We start from the raw sequence: 21,634 nt of genomic DNA, 5'->3' as shown, positions 1-21,634 counted from the left end.
GGAGAAGGAACATGTGGGAAATATAAGTGTTACTTTTCTAGACAAAGCATATATATATATATATATATATATATATATATATATATATATATATATAAAATATGGAATCACTGATTTTTTTTTTACAAAAGTAACACATGTATGACATTTGATTAACTTATTTGTCTGCAGTTATAAAGCAATAATAGAGTGACCCAAGGGTCAAGGCCAAAACATTTTTGAACACCATGAAATATGACATCTGACATGGGTTTAGTTTATTTTTCCTGTTGTGCCATCTGTCTGTTTCCCACTGGTTCATGAACTAATGCATCTGGCTGCACTATTTAAAGCACCCCAGACATGAGACTGTTGTTTTGCAATCTTCTTGCTTGACTTTACGGTAAAAAAAGTGTATCATTATGCGTTGCTTCTTTGTATTTCTTTTCTTTGAAATATCAAAACAATCTTCCATAAATTTATTTTTAACAGATGTCGCTAATATGGTGTTTAGGACTGCTCTGCTTAATTGCTGGTGCATCTCATGGTAAGTTATTTTTGGATTTGATGGCATCTTGAGGCAATTTGTTTGGTAGAGACATTTTCTATTTTCATGAGGTCATTTTTTGTGTAGTTCTATTAATTCATGCAAACTTTGTTTTAAAAAATAGGTGTTATTGTTGTTGTAGAGTGATTGGTGGAATATAAATAAGGTTTAATGGTGAATAGTAATGTATCGATATACATATCTGAATTTCCTGCAACTGCTATAGGTTGAATTCCTGATCAAGATTTACCCCACCTCGAAGATTTTGGCCCAGGCTCAGCATTTGTAGAAATCCTATTTGATATCTTCACTTGAAGACCCTTATGTAATTGTATGTAATTCATGTTTGTAGCGGCTGAGGTTTGTCTAGGTGAGCTTGGTTGCTTTAATGACCTTCCTCCATGGGGGGGAACAAACCAAAGACCCAGCTCTGTCCTACCTTGGTCTGCTGAAAGGTTAGGGACCCGCTTTCTGCTTTTCACCCAGAGGAACCGTTATTACCAGGCAAGCAGGAGATTCCCCCATAATTTTTGGATCTTTTACCTTTTGACGATTGAAACGATTCCACATATTTAACAAAATAGATGGTATTTTTGACCCGACAGGAGATCAAGCCCGACTTAAACATTCATGCATCAAACTATGGTGGCCTCAGAAAGACTCGAATCATCATTCCTGGTTATCTGCAGAAAGGAGATGAAGACTGGCCACAAAAGATGTGCAAGGTCTGAAAAATATTTAAGTCATCCAATTGGGTTTCTAATTTGGCTGCATGCGACTTAAAATTCAGTTCAACTTAATATGATTTTTTATTCAAGGCCACATTGCTGAGAGAAAAAAGCATACATTTACAGTACATATTTACTTTCCCACATGAGTACATTCCAATGTAACAACTATGCAGGCAAACATACAACTAAAAACAAATCAACTTAACCTGTTTTCATTCAGTCATTCAATTTCCGTACCGCTTATCCTCACAAGGGTTGCGAGGGGTTCTCAAAATTTTAAATAAAGTAGAGTAAAATTTATCAGGCTTCTCAACAGGCAAAGCAGTGTAACAGTGGAAGTCAAAGAAAAGTGCCAAATTTGCTTAAATAATGCATAGATTCCTGAATAAAGACAGAAGATCAAAAATTTAAAAAAGCATGAAAAAAGTAGATCTTGTTCAATTTGTTTTCTAAATAACTTCCTTAAGTGAAATTACCTGCCAACTTGGCTTCCTATCTTTTGCATAGAAAATCTATGTTTTGCATTGTTTATGAAAGATTATATATATATATATATATATATATATATATATATATATATATATATATATATATATATATATATATATATATATATATATATATATATATATATATTATATTATTATATTTTATAAACGATGCAAAACATAGCTTCCTTTCATTGCTTTTCCCCCTGGTTGCACTGCTTCCAGATGTGTGTTTTCATATTGAAGCATTTAACTAATCACATTTCAGCCATTATTTGTTGCCAGGGTCAGAAATCTGCCTCAAGGCCTTCACAATCAGTTCTCCAGGCTCTGCTGCATTAAACAAGCGTTGATAAGACTGTTGCTTTAACCAATCAGAATTCGATTTGGTGACACCAAGGCCATTTCGCAGGCATAGGGATACGTCATCGCTTTCACCAACTATGATTGGCTAGTAGGCGGACCAAAGCCAAAGTGAGCCAGCCAGAGATCGCAAACTCCACCCACAATGGCCGACGGAGGAAAACAAAAGGATTTGGTTGCAGATTTGCTCACAAAGCTATTTTCCAGACGGACATTTCCAGAAAAAAAACTGGACATCATTAAGAAAGGGCGGTCAACTCCGAAGCTAGCAAGCTTGTTACAGCCGGGAAAAGGGTGTGTCCGCCACTTTCAGTGCGCTAACTACAAGAGAGCTACCAAAATGTATTTGGAGTGATCTGCACAAGCAAATATATTGTTGTGTTGATTTAAAGCCATTTTCAAGACGGACTATGCCAGAAATATGACAGGACAGGCTCGACTTTCATCATTAGCTTCTATGGCGATAGAAAAGAAGGAAGAAAGAAAGGAGGATAGATATTGTGTACAGTTAAAAAGGATTTTTGGTGAGTAAAATATGGTTATATTCCTAAATAATATTTCAATTGTGGGCCCGGTTCTGATATCTGAAAAGCTGCAGTGTTCGTATTTAATCACTAAATGCTGCTAGGAAGTGGATTTTACCCCATTTTAGTGCAATTTTTGCCGTTTCGCCATTGACGTCCATCGCTGTCTTTTCCCGGGGAAATCACCCCCCTGGCCTGGTTGTAATGTCTCAAAAGCTCCAGTATTTGTATTCAATCAATAAATGCTGCTAGGAAGTGGATTTTACCCCATTTTAGTGCATTTTTTGACGTTTCGCGTATGGATGTATATGGACGTATCGACGTTCATCGCTGTCGTTTTCCCTGGGAAATGATACTCCGGGCCCGGTTCTGATGTCTAAAAAGCTCCAGTATTTGTATTTAATCAATAAATGCTGTTTTCGGACGGAATTTACCCTATTTTCGGGCAATGTTTGCCCGTACGACATTGACGTTAATCGCTGTCTTTTCCCGGGAAAATCAACCCCCTGGCCTGGTTTTAATGTCTAAAAAGCACCAGTATTTGTATTTAATCATTAAATGCTGCTAGGAAGTGGATTTTACCCCATTTTTGTGCATTGATTTATTGATTATTTTTTATGTGTCGCAGCTGTAGCTGCAGTAGAGGTTTTATAGCCATAAAATAGTTTTTGAGGGTTGGATTGATTCGTTGAAGGCGCTACGATAAAATGCACGGAACGCCACTGATATATATATATATATATATATATATATATATATATATATATACACACACACACATAAATACATATCAGTGGCGGTCCGTGAATTTCCTAGCGACGCCTTCAGCTGACGGAATCAATCCAACCCTCAAAAACTATTTTATGGCTATAAAACCTCTACTGCAGCTACAGCTGCGACACATAAAAATCATCAATAATAACCTCATACAATTGAAATATTAATTAGGAATGTAGTCATATTTTACTCACCAAAAATCATTTTTACCTGTTCACAATATCCATCCTCCTTTCTTTCCTCCTTCTTTTCTATCGCTGACGGAATCAATCCAACCCTCAAAAACTATTTTATGGCTCTGGCTAGTCCACTCTATCACTAACCAATCATAGTTGGTGAAAGCGATGACGTATCTCTACGTCTGCGAGAAGGCCTTTGTGTCACCAAATCAAATTCTGATTGGTTAAAGCAACAGTCTTATCGACGCTTGTTTAATGCAGCAGAGCCTGCAGAACTCATTGTGAAGGCCTTGAGGCAGATTTCGGACCCTGGCAACAAATAATCGCTGAAATGTGATTGGTTAAATGCTTCAATATGAAAACACACATCTGGAAGCAGTGCAACCAGGGGGAAAGCAATGAAAGGAAGCTAACAGACCATTTGGAATTATTTAATAAGTATTCATGGACAAAATATAATTAACATCAGTCTGTGATTCAGATATTTCTTAGGCCAGCAGAGAAGGCCTTGAACACCCTGACGGCGCACCACTAATACATATATAAAATGGGTCTCCTGTTTAGTATGCAAAATAAAATTTTCATATGTAATTTGATATGTTCTAAGGGTCAATGAAGCAGAAAAGCAGCGCAAATGAAATTGAGGAACACTTTCGGTCTTTATGGCTCAGTGGTTGTCTCCAATTCTAAAAGTTGATGGTTTGACTCGTCTGTCTTGGTTACCACGATTAAGGCCCTAAACCCCACATTGCTCCTGATGCTGTGCCATCAGAACGTGTATAAGAGCAAAGTGTCAAAGCCCTTTCATTGTCTTGATCGTAGAAAAGCTCCATACTTGTGGTAAACCCATTTACCATTTGCTATGGATAAGGAATTAATTACCTCCACATCTCACATTTGAAATTTAAAGAGGATGAGACACCGTCTTTGGACATGAGAGTAGCATACTGTCTGTAAAATAATCCATGTAGCATGTAATGGGGCACAGAAATACCGGTGTACACCCCTGAGAAAGGCTGCGCTATCTAGACCAATTACAGTATTTTTCAGTTTATACTTTGCCCTTCTGTCCTGCTCATTGTGGGCTTTTCAAATTCGTCTCCCTTATTATTGTTAGCCTTGAAAAGTCCCCATACTTTATCAAACATTTGTTCTTCAAATCTCTTGTTTACTTTTTATTAAAAAAATAACATTTGCATGACTGTACCCAGGTTATGATAAAATTCGAGAATGTGAACTGTATCTCAGTGGAGTGGAAGAATGGTGTGAGGACTCACTATGCCCAGGCAGCCAATAATGGCAGAGTGCTGGCTGCACAGGTAGCTTCCATGATGACTTTTCTGATGGTACGTAAAACCTTTTATGCTATTATGATATTAATTGTTTGTAATTAAGTATGCTTAACTTAAATTTCCTTCCCCAGGACAATTACAATCAGATGTCAGAAAAATTTCACATTATCGGTCATAGTCTTGGTGCTCATGTTGCTGGCGAAATTGGCAGTAAATTCACTGGCCTTGCACGCATCACAGGTAAAACTCCAGTACTTCTCGAAATTTGAACTTATTGTATTTTCTCGCATATACCCTGTATTTGTCGCTAAAAAAATGATGACTACTGAATGGGGAAACACCATAACGCAAGACAATGTGGCCGATACGGTCATTTATTTCAAAATAGAGAAAAGATAAACAGATAAAACGCTAAACAAAATGTATTTTGACGTCTTTGAATGAAATTCAGGAAAAAAAACCTATCTAGCATAAAACGTGAAAAAAGTCACTAGTGCCTGCCATTGCTCGCTCAGGGCGCCGCCATCTTACCCTAGTTAAACGTGCTCTGACTGGCCAGACGCTAGTAGCCTTGATAGATGTGTTTGTAGTGTTTACCATGTCAGCACTCCTCACGTGACTTCCTTTTTGAATTCATCTACGTGCAGGCAATGATTTTGAGGGTTTAGCTGCATGATTGCACATTTTTAATTATGAAATAAAACAAAATTTTTATTTGATTTTTTTCTATTTATTTCTTGTTCGAAAGTGACAAGTATTGCAATAATATGAACCATCGAAAGAATCGAGATATTTCTACATTAGAAGCAATTTGGCCGCCACAACATCTTAAACTTCTGGTAAGAAATTTGTAATTTCTGTCATTAAAAGCATTAGGTTCTCATCAATATAGATTTATTTCTTTTTTTTTAAATGGAATAATTTGATATTTTGCATTTACAAAGACAGGCATATTAACTTCCTTATGATATTGACTCTAATAATGTGCAATCCAGCACACTAGCCTTTCGATTCATACAGTATCTCAGAAATACCACATGCTATGATTTTTCTTAAGATTTTGCCTTCAAAGCAACATTAGTAATCTCTATTAAAACCATGAATATGGAGGTGAAAATTGTGAATCATGGGGTGTCTTATACAAGAGAAATTGTAAAATTAAATGATTTTAAGGCAATTTTACGAGAAGGCTTATAAGCGCAGGCGGCTAATATGCGAGAAAATACGGTACATACACCGGTAACTCTACTTACAAAATGAATTTATTCCAGAACTTTTTCGTAACATGGATTTGTTGTAAGTAGAGCAGTACTTTATATGTAAATTCTCTAATTCTGTCTATAAATGCGGTCCTCAAAAAAGCTACCAACTTATAAAAATGATTAATGTCCTAATTTTCAGTTTGCTTTTGTTAACACTTTTACATTTATCCAAATTGATTAGATATGCATGTAACTAAATTGGCCTGGCAATGAATGTCTGAAATTAACTGTAAATTGTTTTTGTAATTGTTTTCATTTTTTGATGTTGAAGTGGATAATTGATAGAAATTTAACTCGATTTTTCTTTTTAACTAATGGAAAAACATTGATTAAGAAAGGTTTGTAGGAGATGATAAACAAACTACAAAGACAATGTAAAGTTAAATTCTTTCAAAATGCTACTGAAGTTGGGTATTTTTATTGCAAACAACTGGTTTCATGTGTAGCACGATGCTTATTATTGAGTGAATTTGGAGCCCTTGATTAGTATGCATTTTAAACTTACGTGGTTTAATTGCTGTAAGGGCGCAGTTATATAGCGAGGGTTAAAATATTAATCCGAACATGGGGAGTGTTGGTTCAATTCTATTAAGAAATATACATTTATTCATTTGTTTCTGAATGTTAACTAATGTAAATATAACATGTTCACTGGTGAGAAGTGGTTAATTTGCATATGGGGGAAATCAGTCTGGCTATTTATTACAATAAAATAATGAGGGGAAAATTGATGAAATACGACATCAGAAACGACAAGCCAATTTTTTTCCACTGAAAATGGCTTTGCTAACTTTACCTGTTTTGAACCTTACAGGGCAGGGTCTGAATCTGGGTGCAGTAAATGAGACATGGTGTTCCCATGTTCCAAGACAAACTGTGCCACTGATTCCACATTCTGACCTACAGTGGTGATGTGGTGCAAATAAATTATATAACTCCTGTCAAAAAGAAGCAGGGCCATGTGCTTTGGTTTCACTGCTCTTTCCAGTATCTGTTTTTACATCTACAGTCGAGGAGATACGATTGGCGGCTCAGAATTTTGGTGCAGCAGTTGTCCTCTCTCGACGGCGTTGAGCCTCATCAAGGGATGGCGTTCCGACTTACATTGATGCAATTTGCATCCCAAGAGGCGTACTAGATGAGTTTTGGTTGGCTGAACAAATTGCAGCAGGTTGGGAGTTTATTTTTCTTTGGGTTACTCCAGATAAAATATGGATAGGATAAACGACATCCATTACAATGTCAAAAAACTTCGAAATTATACAGAGCAGGGATTTGTAGCAATGAAGGAATAGCTGGCGGCCACCTGTCTCATGGCTTTTCAGGACCGCAAAGCGGTTGGTATGCTTCTGGCGGAGCAAGGGAGCCTGTGTGCAATGTTTGGAGATCAATGTTGCACCTTTATTCCCAACGCCACATTACCCGATGGGTCCCTACCAGAGCCGATGAAGGCCTGAACTAGAATATGAAGAGGCATTTTGGAGTGGAATTGTCCGCCAGGACAGACTGGTTGGATAAGACCTTCATCAAGTGTGAAGAATTGGCTTTCTTTGTGGTGTATCTGCTTATACCCCACTTGATCCTCCATAAGTTGGACAGCTTTTCATATCTTGGAACAGTAACTTGCATATCAAAGCGTCATGCAACTTAAAGATTACATATATAGAAGCATTTGTAAGAAGTGGTACCACTGTGCATGTATCAATGTTTGGTCTAGTTTAATTACATAGTTATGATTATTTTGAGTTAAGAAGAGAAACAATAGCAGGTGTAATATTGGCCATATGTCGTTTGCCACCGCCTCATGGTATAAAGGTTCACTGGCCTGACCTCTGTGCAGGCAGGCGTTGGCCCGATTCCCACTGGTTGTAGTATGAATGTGAGTGCGGATAGTCGTTTACCTCTCTGTGTGCTCTGCGACTGACTGGCGACCAGTCTAGAGTGTAGTCTGCCTTTCACCGAAAGTCAGCTGGGTTCGGCTACAGCAACCTCCACAACCCTTACGAGAATGCAAGATGAATGAATCTCGTTTGGCATGTACCGTTTGTGTAAACTGACTCAAAATCAGAATGTGTTGATTTGCTTTTCCCTTGGATGAATACACTCACTCCAGTTGTGTAAAGAACAAACAGTGGTACCTCCATTTACGAACACCTCCAAATACGAAAGTTTCAGGTTTGGTTTTCAAGATATTTGGACCTGAGGAGGTCCAGCGTTGGGTGGACGTGGTGCAATGACATGTCAAAATCTGAAAACGGTGGCACCAGCCTTATGTGGGAGATGGTAATTTGTTTTTCTTGGCTTTAGAAGCAACCCTTTTGTGTCCTTGATTTTCACGAATTTGAATATAGTTCTGTCAAGAGTTGGGAGCTTTTTTGACGACCGTGGAACAAAATAGAGATTTTACATATAAAGAAATGCTCTACTTACGAAAAATCAAAGTTACGAAACAAGTTCTGTAACCAATTAATTTTGTAGGTAGATATATGACGATATTAGAAGACAGTCCAAAACTGACCACTCCTTCTTGACCCTTTTTCTCTGTCATTTTACAGGACTCGACCCAGTGGAGCCTTATTTCCATGGCACAAATACAGCAGTGCGCTTGGATACATCTGATGCCACTTTTGTTGATGTCATCCACACTGATGGAAAGCCTTTTAACTCAAAACTTGGTAGCTACTTTTTTATGTGAAAAGATTCAAAGGGAAGTGAATGAAAAATATATAGCATGCTGAAAGAAAATGTGTACAATACACATTCCATTCTAAAAAACCTTCGAATTAATGGGTAAATACTGTAAGCACAGAATGATCCCTTTGTGCATGCGCATTGTGAGTACCAATACCAACAAAGGCACATATGACTCCAAGTTGACCCCCGGAAGGCTATACGTTCCGGTGCAAACAGCTCCAGTCCCTACAGAACTTCTTGCATGAGCACGAGGAATCCGAGGGACAGAACTTCTGGAGGTCATCTAGGATTCAAAGAACCATAGTCACATACATAACCTTTGTTTTATTAAATCCCTTCTGACCGCCAGAGGTGGTGCTGTAAGCACTGAATGACCAATATCTGCGAAGTCACGAAGATTATGAAACAAAAACATCACCAGGGAGCCTCTGGCACCCAGACACCCAACAGAACTGACAATTAGTAGTATCCACAGTCCAGTAGGAGAGGTGCTGTTTAGATAGGGTAGAGCAGTGGTCTCAAACCGGTCCTCAAAGGGCCGCAGTGGGTGCTGGTTTTCATTCCAACTCAACAAGAGGATGCCTTTTGCAAGTGTAATCAGTTAATCAGTTGATTGCAGCCAGGTGCTACTTATTTTAGAAGACACCTGATTGGTTAAAATGTCGGCACTGGATCGGTTGGAACAAAAACCAGGACCCACTGAGGCCCTCGGCGGAATCGGTTTGAGACACATGGGGTAGAGCATCTACCGTGAGACGTACAGCAGACAAAGTCAGAAAGACCTGCAAAAACCAGCAAATTGAGTCTGGTACGATCATGGGTGGAAGGCCCTGAAGCAGGCAAAGCACACAAGCCGGATGTGGAGTTTTCTGCTTATTTTGAGTGTCTGTTGGGTAGGGCCACGCGAAGGTACGAGGGGAGAAGCGTAGTGGCATCGTTTTGCGTAGTGTGGAGGTCGATAGCTGAGAGGGCCATAGAGGGGTCCAAAGCAAAGGTACAAGATGCTTGGTCGAGATCGTGGTCCATGCTCGTGAGCGTGGTCAAGGTCCTTGGATCAAAACAAGAGGTCGGAGATCAGGTGAAGCAAACTAGGAGGTATCGGAAGAAGGTGAACTAATAAAAACGATCCAGCAACGTGGTCATGTTCTGTTTGTCTTAAATAGTCCTTGATGTCTGATATGCCGCACCTGCCTTCGCTTAACCCATCAGCTGCTGGACTTGTGATTGGGTGACAGGAGCAACCACCGACCTGTCTGGCCCTGGACCTGACAGTCTATGTTAGCCCACAGAGCCCGGACCGAACACAACAGCTCCGGTCTGTCTCTGCCCTCAGCAGTCAGAGGGCAATACCAACAATTAGCAGAGGTAAAAGCAAGTGAACACCGCTTTACGGGCCACCCGGTTAAGTTCAGTTGTGTCCAGTGCTTCAAAGGGGGGTTGGCACAACCCTTCGTGAATCAAGATCCTTGAGACCAGTTCACGTCCAAAAGCAGAGCACCCTGACTGCCAGTGGAGCTTCTAGAAAGCAAAGCCGACGAAACACATGCTGAGGAGTATTCACTCCAGAAATACTCAGGAAATGGGACAAGGGTACTCCTGAAATGGGGTTGATGGAGGTTGGCAGCTCTTCCAGTTCTCAGGAAGGACCACCTAAACACCAACCTGCACAGGGTGATCAAAACAGCCCAAAAGATCATCACCTGCCCCTTCCTCAACTGTCCACCATCTACGAATCCCGGTGCCTCGGAAGGGCAAAGAGCATAATAAAAGACAGTACACATCCCAGCTTCCACCTCTTAACCCGCTGCCATCTGGCAGGCGCTACAGGACCGTAACAGCCAAGCCGTCATCACACTCAACAATATTTCTTCACCTACTTATCTATGTTGACTACTTATCTATGTTGACTACTTATCTATGTTGACTATTTATCTATGTTGACTACTTATCTATGTTGACTACTTATCTATGTTGACTACCTATCTATGTTGACTACTTATCTATGTTGACTACTTATATATTTATTGTATTGGATTGGATAACTTCATCCATCCCGTATTCGGGAAATGTCATTGTGACAGTAGCAAGAAAAGGCATAGTTATAAGTTAGACAGTACAGTCAAAGGCCGCAGAACAACAAAGCAAAAGCAAAAAGCACAAAGAACAAAGCAAATCAAAGTCAATGTGATCATTAAGAATCACCAAATCATTAAGACAGAAAAGCAGCAAAAACACAAAATGAGCTACGAGTTTCGGTAGCAAAAATGTATAGACTCAAAAAGATGTAAAGTTGGACAAAAACTGGAACCACACACAGGAAGTCTTCCACGAGATGGGGAACTTCTGCAGACTGTGACCGAGGTAGAGAATATGCAGAGTCACTCTTCCAAGCTTATCCGCACAGTTCCTCAGTAGTCTGGAGCTGAAGAAAACAGCAGCTGGGCAGAACTCCTTGACTCCGTTGCTGGTAAGCACCGACAGCTCTTCCATCTTATCCCACGATGGAATGGTTGGTCAGAAGCGTTGCCTTTTCTTCCGGCACTTTTGTCCAGCTCCGAAACTCCGGCGGCACCGAGGTGTTGCTCCTTCTGCTGCGTATTGTAACAGCTAGTCCCGTGTGTGTGACCAGCTGAATGGTTCCCAAAAAAGATATTTATTGTTATTATTTATTGATTATTTAAACTTTAAGCTTTAAATCTAGCTATACTTGTATAATATACTGAAAGCATTCAATTTAATTCAATTCAATTGTCAAAGTGCGAAATGGTAAAACTTTCAGAAAGCAACCGAGGCCCTTCAAGTCGAAGATTGGCCAAAAAGTGTCTTCTTCGGTACAAAGAAGTAAGGTGAATAAAACTCCAAAGATCCACAAGCTTGATGGCCAGGAGAGATGACAAAACCCCATACAGATCCACAGCCTTCACATGGTCCGTGACAACAGTCATCCTGACTTGATTGGACAGAGGGGGCCGGTGCCTCTGCGGGTCAAGATAGAGACCACCCAGGGGTACAAGATTCGAACAGCCCAGTAACTGAGCTGCTGGTCGGAAAAGTGCCCAACAGCCGCCCCATGGGACTCAGTCCCTAGCTCTCTGGTCCTGGGAGACCACGTAAGCCTCAAAGCCCAACTCAGGCATGCCAGGTGAATATGGCGTAGGCACATTCACTAAACCGTCATGAGGCAGTCACCCAAAAGGGACTGTACCTCTATCATCCCATGTGCAGCAGGTCCACCCCAGAGGCAAGCTGCTGATCAGCATTTTTTTATCCAAGATGGTGGATTTCAAGATACTTAAATCCTATTTTAGATTTTACAAGGAGCCTAATGCAGTGATGCTAGTTTTGTAGAAATAGGATCTCTCCTCATAGTCAGCCATCAGGCATCAAGCAACAGAACCTGAACCAAAAGGAAATTGTGTAAAGATTTTTTTGTGACTTCTTTTGTAAATAAACATACTTAACTAGATGTGGAAATGTTTTCCTTGATATTTTTTCTTATTTGAGATCAATGCCATCCATAAAAGTATTAGCATACAATCAGAAACAGCTTTGTAGTTGTTAGTGTGGGTTCTCGAGATGTAACAGACAATTAATCCAGTTCTTCTTGATGTCATGATTGTTTTCAAACGTGTAGGTTTTGGGATGTCCGACGCCATTGGCCACATTGACTTCTATCCCAATGGAGGAGAGCAGATGCCTGGTTGTAAAGCTAACAAAGGCCACCCAACAGACCTGGATGCTATCTGGCAAGGTAAGATAAACTGACGTTCGAAACACAGTACAATTTTGAATGAAGGAAAATATTCATCCATCCATCCATCATAAAGGCCCACCAAACCACCTCTTCCTTATTCATTCATTAATTCTTTTTCTGAACAGCTTCTCCTCACAAGGGTCGCGGGGTGTGCTGGAGCCTATACCAGCAAACTATGGGCATTAGGCAGGGGTCACCCTGAATTGGTGGCCAGCCAATCGCACGGCACACAAGAAGACGGACAACCGCATAAACACACATTAAAACAACTTTAAATTATGAAATCAAAACAACTTAGCATTATCTAGTGGCTTTTTCTGAAATAATGAAATCCGTCACTGTATGTCCTGGAAATTCTTCCTTCCCTATGCAAAGCAGAAAAAGTCTCTCCATCTCGTTGTTCAGTGACGACCTCCTTTTTAAATTATGCCAAGGAGTTGTCGCTTTTAATGCTTCCTTCTTCTTGAATATCATGGCAATATTAAATCGGTTACGGCCGTATTGTCTTGCAATATCAGGGCTCGCTCTTCATTTCTATTGCATCACTAATTTTAAATAGAGAAAGAAGTTGCTTTAACCACACTTGGGGAAAAAAAGACGTTGTTTGGAGACAGCCAATGAGAGGCCAGCTTAGTGGAGGGAGATTGTCAAGGCAGGACGCAACGCTACCACGACATTTTCAAAATGAAATAAAATCAGAGTAAAATAACATATACAGGAAATGTTGTACATTTCGGATGTTACAACATTGTTTTGCATATCAAAGGGTTTTGTAACCTGAAAATTTCGGAAGTAGAACTGTTTGAAAATTTCCGGTTACGAAACCCTTTGAAATGCAAAATACTGTTCCAACATACGAAAACAAGATCCAAGTTTCAAAATTGTACAAAACTTCAAAACCTTTCCTGCATCCCTTATTTTATTTTGAAATTGTCGCAATAGCTTTGTGTCCTGCTTGACAATCTCCCTCCACTACACTGGCCTCCAATTAGCTGTCTTTTTTGTTTTTCAAGGGTGGTTAAAGCTTTATTTAGCAAACAAGCCTGTTTAGAACTAAAAGACAATTGTTGCGCTATTAAAAAAAATCTCTTTTGAATAATGGTTGTTTAACAAATAAAAGATAGAGTTTACATACTTAGAGAACGTGAAGAAATTCAATCATTAGGACAGCCGTTTCTGGCCAACAGGCTTTCAACTCTCTACATTGCACGGTTTGGACAAATGTAGCGAAATAATCTTAACATACACATACACACACACAAACACACACTCACACACCCGTAAATCATGTTTTATAAGGATTATAGATTAATTTGTTATTGTTATTAGCACCTGTTTTGTTCAATAGCTCCCAAGCCATTTGACAGACAAATTTACTGAAAAGATAGGTAATTACTTTCTGTTTAACGAACACCTTTTAGTCTTTCAAAACCGACTCCATTTGTTAATTATTAAATTATTACTGTTATTAGCACCTAATATCTTCAATAGCTTCCAAGACATTTGGCATATTGGCACCAAATTTACAGAAAAGATAGGTAATTACCTTCTGTCGAACAAAAATCTTTTAGTTTTTCAATAACAGATTCCATTTATTAATTATTAATTTATTACTATTATTACCTATTTATGTTTTTTTTACTGGGAAAACGCACTTTGTGGAGTAGCACCACTAATTTCGTTATACGCAGATCTGTATGATGACAATAAAGGCTTTTGATTTGATTTTAATTAGCCTTAATATCTTCAATAGCTCCCAAGCAATTTGACTTTTTGACACCAAATTTACAGAAAAGATAGGTAATTATCTTCTGTTTAACGAACACCTTTTGGTTTTTTAATAACACATTCTATGTATTAATTATTAATTCATTACTGTTATTAGCAGCTTATATCTTCAATAGCTCCCAAGCAATTTGATGCATTGGCACCAAATTTACAGAAAAGATAGGTATTTACCTTCTGTTAAAGGACCACCTTTTTGTTTTTCAATACCACATTCCATTTATTAATGATTAATTTATTACTGTTATTAGCACCCAATAGTATCTTCAATAGCTCCCAAGCAATTTGATGTATTGGCACCACATTTACAGAAAAGATAGGTAGTTACCTTCTGTTTAAGGAATATCTTTTGGATTATTTATTACTATTATTAGCACCCAATATCTTCAATAGCTCAAGAGAGCAGCAAGCTAACATATTTCAGGTCAGGCATACTCATCGATAATGCTTATGCTCAAAGCTTGAGTTTACACAGTTAGAGAAGGTAAAAAAATTCAATCACTCGTCTATTAGGATACGAGAGGCGTTTCTGGCCACAATAAAAAAAATCAACTCTTTACGATGCACGGTTTGGATCCGACAGCCGTTTCTGGCCTCCATAATGTCAACTCTCTTCGATGCAGGGTTTGGACAAAAGTAGCGTGAGAATGTTAACATAAAATATCCACCCATCCATAAATCACGCTTTATCTATTCCTGCTCCCCGAAACACTTTTTTTTAACTTTCGTGACGGAAAGACTCGGCGAGACACGATGGTGCTGGACGCGCTGACCCAAGACGCCTTTCCACATCATTTACAAATGTCATTTTGGGGAGAATTTCCACCAGCAGGTGCACACACACACACACACACACACACATCCATCCTTACATCACGCTTTATAAGGATTAGAGAATAGATAAAGCGTGATTGATGGATGGGTGGATGTTTTTAACTCACGTCACAACAGAAAAAAAAGTGTTCCGGGGAGCACCTAGAAACTCGCTGGCGGACCAATCAGCCACGCGGTGCGTTTAGGGCACATCATGTAAAAACAACAATTCATACATAAACTCTGCTTTCAGCTTTAACAAAAAAAGTTGAATTTACACACTAAGAGAAGGTGAAGAAATGCAATCACTTAGGATCCAACAGCCATTTCTGGCCACCATAAATTTCACCTCTCTACATTGCACAGTTTGGACAAAGATAGCGAGAGAATCTTAACATACACACACACTCACACCCCCATAAATCATGCTTTATAAGGATTATAGATTACTCATGCGAAAAAAGTCAAGAGGTAGGCCTTGTTATCCATCCATGACTGATATTGGGAGGCAATACGGCCGTAACCATCTAACATTTCTACAAAATGGAAACAGAAGGAAGCATTAAAAGTGACGACTCCTTTGCATGATTTAAAAAAAGAGGTAGTTACTCATCGGCCAGGTGGAACGAGTGGTTAGCGCGTCGGCCTCACAGCTTGGTGGCCTGGGTTCAAGTCCAGGTCAGTCCTCCTGTGTGGAGTTTTCATGTTCTCCCCGGGCCTGCGTGGGTTTCCTCTGGCTACTCTGGTTTCCTCCCTCATACCAAAAACATGCATGGTAGGCTGATTGGACATGCTAGATTGCCCCTAGGTGGGAGTGTGCCCGTGAATGGTTGTCTGTCTCCTTGTGCCTTGCGATGGGCTAGCCACGACACTAGTGAGGATAAATCGGTTCAGGAAATGAGAGAGAGAATATTTAGGCTAATTGGGACCTGATGAGTGTAAAAACAAAGAATTATCTTTGTCATTTCTGAGAAAAAATATGTCTACATCATAAGTGGATGCCAGGCCCTTGTAGTCCAAAATTTAACATTATAGTCTTTCACAACCAAAAATGTGATGTCCACACATGTGGAGGCCAGGTCATAGGAGGTTAAAGAGTTTGAAATTATACACACCTTCTACTTCGCTTAATGTATTAAAGTTTTTTTTCGAGAACCTACTGCCATGATTTTAACATAATTTTAAAATTAGGTTTGTTCATCAAGCTTTTTGAGTTAGAAATAGCTGAATTCTGCAATCTTCATCATAACCCTTGTGTGACAGCTTATGAGATAAGACATTACCCTGAGTAATGACATGAAGTACATACGTCTCCCCACTTATTCTTTGTTCACAGTGATCTTCAAATGTATCCTCTTCTCTGTCAGGTACAAAAGATTTTGATCCCTGCAATCACAACCGAGCCTACCAGTACTACCAGGAGAGTATGGTTAAATCTCGAGGCTTTGTAGGATTCCCTTGTACTGATGCAAGCAGCTTTGAAGCTGTAAGTATATTTCTATAAACTGATACATTGCCATGAACAGTACCAACTTAAAAAACACTAAACCAGAAAAAAATAATTTTCTGATATTTATAGATAGGTTTGAAGGTGCAAAAGCTTACTGAATGACTTCCATGCCCCTTTGGTTGGTTCAGACCGGTCCACGTAAGGTTGATTGGAAATTATAAACTAAACGTAATTTCTATTTTTACCTCACAAATGGACTAAACTGGCATTGCTTTTTATTTTGAAGTCATTGTTATCTTCACGTGCATAATGACGCAATACGGAAATTTAAGCCCTCCAATATGCCAGGTGATTCTAAGAAAAGAAAGATGGATGCTGAATGCAGGGTTTTTAACACAATATGGACCACCAAGTATTTATTTACTGAAATTAGTGGTAAACTTGTGTGTTTAGTTTTAAGCGACCAGATCGCTATGTTTACGGATTACAATTTGAATCGGCATTACCAGAGTTAACATGCGGAGAAATACAAAAAAATATCAGATGCTGAAAGGGCTTGGAAATCGGGTGCTTTGCTAGCTCAGCTACAAAAGCGGATTTTTTCTTTTCTTTCACCAAGTGTCACTGATCCAGGGTTACTGTTACGATCATGGGTGGGGGACCCGAAGCAGGCAAATGCACACTGGCTTGATGTGGAACTTTCTATTTATTGAGAATGTTCCAGAGGCCGACGAAGGTACAAAGGGAGCAGTGTAGACGAGTCATTTGACGTAGCATGGAGGTCGGTAGCCGAGGGGTCCGTAGAGAGGTCCAGAGTAAAGGTACAAGATGTGTGGTCAAGATCGTGATCGTGGTCTGTGGACGTGAGCATGAGCGTGAGGAGGGTCCTGGGAACAAAACAAGAGGTCGGAGATCAGGCGAGGCAAACAAAGAGATCGCGCGAGAAGGTACTTAACAGTAAACTGATTAAGAGGATCCAGCGACATGGTCATGCTCTGGTGGGCTTTAAATACTCCTTGCTGACTGATGAGCCAAACCTGGCACTGCTTGAGCCATCGGGCGCTGGACCTGTGATTGAACCACCCCCCAGTCTGGCCCTGTGCCTGACCGGTGCAGCAACCGAGACAAGCTTTGTGATAGCACACAAAATCGCTAAAAAGGTGAACCGTGGAGCTTCAGCTGCAACATAAAGTGGCAAGTTTTGACTTTTTCTCCTTGGCTTTGGATGAGAGCTGTGATGTCAGAGACACAGCCCAGTTACTCATATTCGTCCGAGGGATAACGGACTTCAAGATTACGGAGGAGCTTGCAGCAACGCGGTGAATGCACGGGACGTCTTGACGTGTTTTGGTCCGGCCCTCCACAATATTTTCTGTTTCTCCTGTGGCCCCCTAAAAAAATAATTGCCCACCCCTGCTCTATGCTGTACTTTTACTTGTGTAATTTGGGCTATCAGTGTAAAAAGTGTCTCAGAGCTACGAGAAATAATTGGAGAAGAGTGGAAGGGTGGTATATCCATCGCAGGGTGTTTATGGAGCCACCACCTGTTCTGGCAATGTGACACCGATACGGCTGTGAACAATTTATTTGCTTTTAGAAGTGGATTCGGCGAGATTGAATTTTGGTGCTGCAGAGGGAAGATATAAACAGACATCCATTCCAACTTCCATTGGGACAACATGAATCTGCAGCTGTTGGTGATAATGGCAGTTTATCCCGGCTTTGGACACTTGTTGATCAAAGCCAGCATTGTGTATGGCCATGCAGCCAGATATCATGGGCATAAATCTTGTTCCCGCAAGTCTACAAACACTACTGTCAATTTTGGACAGCCCTTTGCATTTTATTTAGCAGGATATGCCCATTTCCGCTAAAAAAATAAACCCACAAATCCACTCTTAGGTCTTGTTCAAGCTATTACTTCCTCTTGTATTGCCTCACCATGTCTTTATATTTACAGGGAAAATGTTTCCCGTGCGCTAACGACAAATGTCCTCTGATGGGCCACTATGCAGACAGGTTTTCTTCAATTAACACCACACAGATAAAGTACTTCCTCACTACAGGCAGTTCTGAACCTTATGGACGTGGGTATCCTGTTGTTTTTAAACTACATTGGGCTATTTTTATAGTTTTAGGTCTGACACCTGTTACTGATGTCACTTTTTCCTGAACGCCATTTTTTTTAACCGCAGCATCTCACTTTCGTTAACAAGCACTATATTACTACAAGATGATAACTGTCCTTTAATGGCTAACTCCTAATCTACCAAATTAATCAGCCCTCATAAAAAATAAAAAATAAACTGAAATTGTATTTCGAGGATCAAAATATACTGACATATGCTACGTAACTTCCAAGTTTCAAGAAGCTTAGTAGTTCACAAATAATGACGCAGTAGGACTTCAAAGATAGTTTTAACAAGCAGAACTACAACTGTTTTGGTGACTTGACAGGAATTCCCTTGTAAGAATATGAAAAACAGTACACTTAAAATATATATTAGTTTTAAAAACATAACTTACTTTTATATTTTTTACAAACAGCAATTGGATGGCAACCAATCTAGCGTGTGCATCGGCTTATTCCTATACAGTGGTCCCTGAATTAATTTGTTTCAGAACTTGTTTGTAACTTGGATTTTTCATTAGTAGAGCAGTACTTTATATTTAAATTCTCTAATTCATTCCACAGTCCTCAAAAGAACTACCAAATAAAACCATTAAAAATGATCAGTTTCCCAATTTTGTTTGAAAACAACAGAAACACAAAAATAAAAGAAACTGATTTATTAATGTATTAAAATGAATAACAAGCATGCAAAATCATTTTCTATTCTAGCATTAAATATAGCTGCTTTTTCAGAAATAATCAACTCGTCACTCCATTGCCTTGCAATGTCTTCCTCATTCATTCATTTTCTGAACCGCTTTCCACAAGGGTCGCGGGGGGTGCTGAAGCCTTTGGCTAGTCTACTCTATCACTAGCCAATCATATTTGGTGAAAGCGATGACGTATCCCTACGCCTGTGAGAAGGCCTTGGATTCGCCAACTCGAAATCTGATTGGTTAAAGCAACAGTTTTATCGACGCTTGTTTTATGCAGCAGAGCCTGCAGAATGATTGTGAAGGCCTCAAGGCAGATTTCTGACCCTGGCAACAAATAATAGCTGAAAATGTGATTGGTTAGATGCTTAACTATAAAAACACATCTGGAAGCAGCGCATCATAAATAGAAATGCATGTTATATGCAAATTCTCTAATTCGTTCCACGGTCCTCACACAACTGCCAACTAAACCCTTTATAATTGGTCAAAGTGTCCCAATTTTTTTATGAAAGACATGAGAAAAGCAAAAATACGAGAAAATTATAAGAAAACGATTTATTAATGTCTTAAAATGAATACAATGGCCAGAAATCCCTGTGAAAATGTGCCCTGCACCCCTGAAATAGTTCCCTCCGCGGCCGTTACATTGGGAGACATAATACTCATGTTTGTCCACCAGATGGCAGTAAGAGCCCATTCTACCAGGCCTGAAAGCCGTCCACCTTGTAGTAGTACATACATTTTAGACTTTTATGTGTGCCCTGTGTGTGAGAAAATAAGTGCCGCATTGCATTTGCACGGTTTTTAATCGCTTAATAAGGGGAATTGCAATCATTAGTAAGGGGAGCATTTAGCCGATGTGGACAGATATGTTAGAGAGAATCTTGAAACATGGATAGTGGTTGTTGACACCAAATTGAATTGAATTGAATGCTTTTATTGTCATTGTATGCAATAGAATGAGAGCGATAAAATGAGAGCCCGGTAGAGGGTAGCGATTTTCTAAAGTCCGAATAAATACATACATGACAATATTTTCAAAATACAATAACGGATAAGATAATGTGTTTACTTTATGGGGGATTCCATATCTTGGATCTTTTTCGTATCTCGAGTAACTCATTTGCATAAAAAATAATCAATAAATCAATGCACTTTTTTTTTTTACCTAGGGTACAGCTACAAATTAAAGCTAACCTTGGATGGTCCCTGGTGGTCAAACCCAGGCTTCATGTATGTGGCTCTAGCTGGAGAAAACGACAGCACAAAGGAATACAAACTATATGTGTAAGGCATTTAGACAAATCTGAAAGATTTTTATTTTCACATGACATGCAGGATTTGAAAATGTTTCAGGATTTTATTACAACCTTCCTTCAGGTTCTTTAACAGTCAAGATATCATACTGCCATTGGCCAGGAAGACTTTTTAAAATCGTTACAAGAATCAATCAGTGATCAGCTTAATCATCATTTGTTGAGGCTCAAGTACTGAACACACACATAAAGACTATTCATTCCACTTATGTGGATGAAAATGATGACAAATGGCCTACAGTAAGGCCCCAAATAAAATAAAAATAAAGCCTTTAAAACTGTGACCACATTTATACCAGATATAGCCAACTAGTATATCTGTCATGAACACATCATATTGCTGAAGGTTTCAATTTCATTGCCAGTCCAATGGTCTCACATCATGAATTGTATTGACTTAAGATAGCCGTCCTATCTTTTTACAGGGGCATAATGAAGCCAGGAAAGACTTACGAAATGCACATTGATGCAGAGATTGAAGTAAGTACCGTAAAAGAAGTCAGATTTCGATGGAACAACCATATCTTCAACCCCCTGAATCCAAAGTATGGTGCATCCAAAGTGGAGTTGATGAGGGGAAAAGACAAGAAGGTGTAAGTAAACATAACATGGATGATAGAAAACTAAAACAATGGCAGTGGGGAACCTATCTCTAAACTTTCTTCCTTTGAAATGCTACATTCCTGCATGTTGACGTGTTTAACTACACAAATTGGCCACTAGAGAGAAGCATTGTACCATCTTGATTGAAACAAGTGCGCATTATAGGTGACAATTAAAAATGGATTCCACACAAATAGAGAAAACCTACAGTAAAACAAAAGCACTGAATGTATTTCATCAGTGAATCA

The 21,634-nt window shown here is 39.3% G+C and overlaps 1 protein-coding gene and 1 long non-coding RNA gene across 2 annotated transcripts in view; one reads left to right on the top strand and one right to left on the bottom strand.

The window, feature by feature from the left end:
* The first annotated feature begins 371 nt into the window (after positions 1–371).
* Positions 372–21,634, top strand: part of LOC144084664 (inactive pancreatic lipase-related protein 1-like) — a 29,399-nt gene continuing 8,136 nt past the window's right edge. Inside the window, exons 1-12 of the mRNA XM_077613294.1 lie at positions 372–382; positions 472–526; positions 879–1,030; positions 1,132–1,251; positions 4,800–4,934; positions 5,012–5,120; positions 8,698–8,817; positions 12,471–12,587; positions 16,556–16,674; positions 18,599–18,725; positions 20,640–20,754; positions 21,209–21,376. Of these exons, the coding sequence (XP_077469420.1) occupies positions 472–526; positions 879–1,030; positions 1,132–1,251; positions 4,800–4,934; positions 5,012–5,120; positions 8,698–8,817; positions 12,471–12,587; positions 16,556–16,674; positions 18,599–18,725; positions 20,640–20,754; positions 21,209–21,376 (1,337 nt within the window). The 5' untranslated portion in view covers positions 372–382. The remainder of the gene's footprint in view (positions 383–471; positions 527–878; positions 1,031–1,131; positions 1,252–4,799; positions 4,935–5,011; positions 5,121–8,697; positions 8,818–12,470; positions 12,588–16,555; positions 16,675–18,598; positions 18,726–20,639; positions 20,755–21,208; positions 21,377–21,634) is intronic.
* LOC144084665 (uncharacterized) lies at positions 17,326–17,987 on the bottom strand. The gene is made up of 2 exons (XR_013303869.1): positions 17,595–17,987; positions 17,326–17,525 (listed from the first exon to the last, which is right to left on the bottom strand). It is a non-coding gene; the product is annotated as an uncharacterized LOC144084665 (long non-coding RNA).

The sequence above is a fragment of the Stigmatopora argus genome, chromosome 11 (genome assembly GCF_051989625.1).
Source record: "Stigmatopora argus isolate UIUO_Sarg chromosome 11, RoL_Sarg_1.0, whole genome shotgun sequence".
Lineage (NCBI taxonomy): Eukaryota > Metazoa > Chordata > Actinopteri > Syngnathiformes > Syngnathidae > Stigmatopora > Stigmatopora argus.
This window is presented reverse-complemented; position numbering and strand designations above follow the sequence as displayed.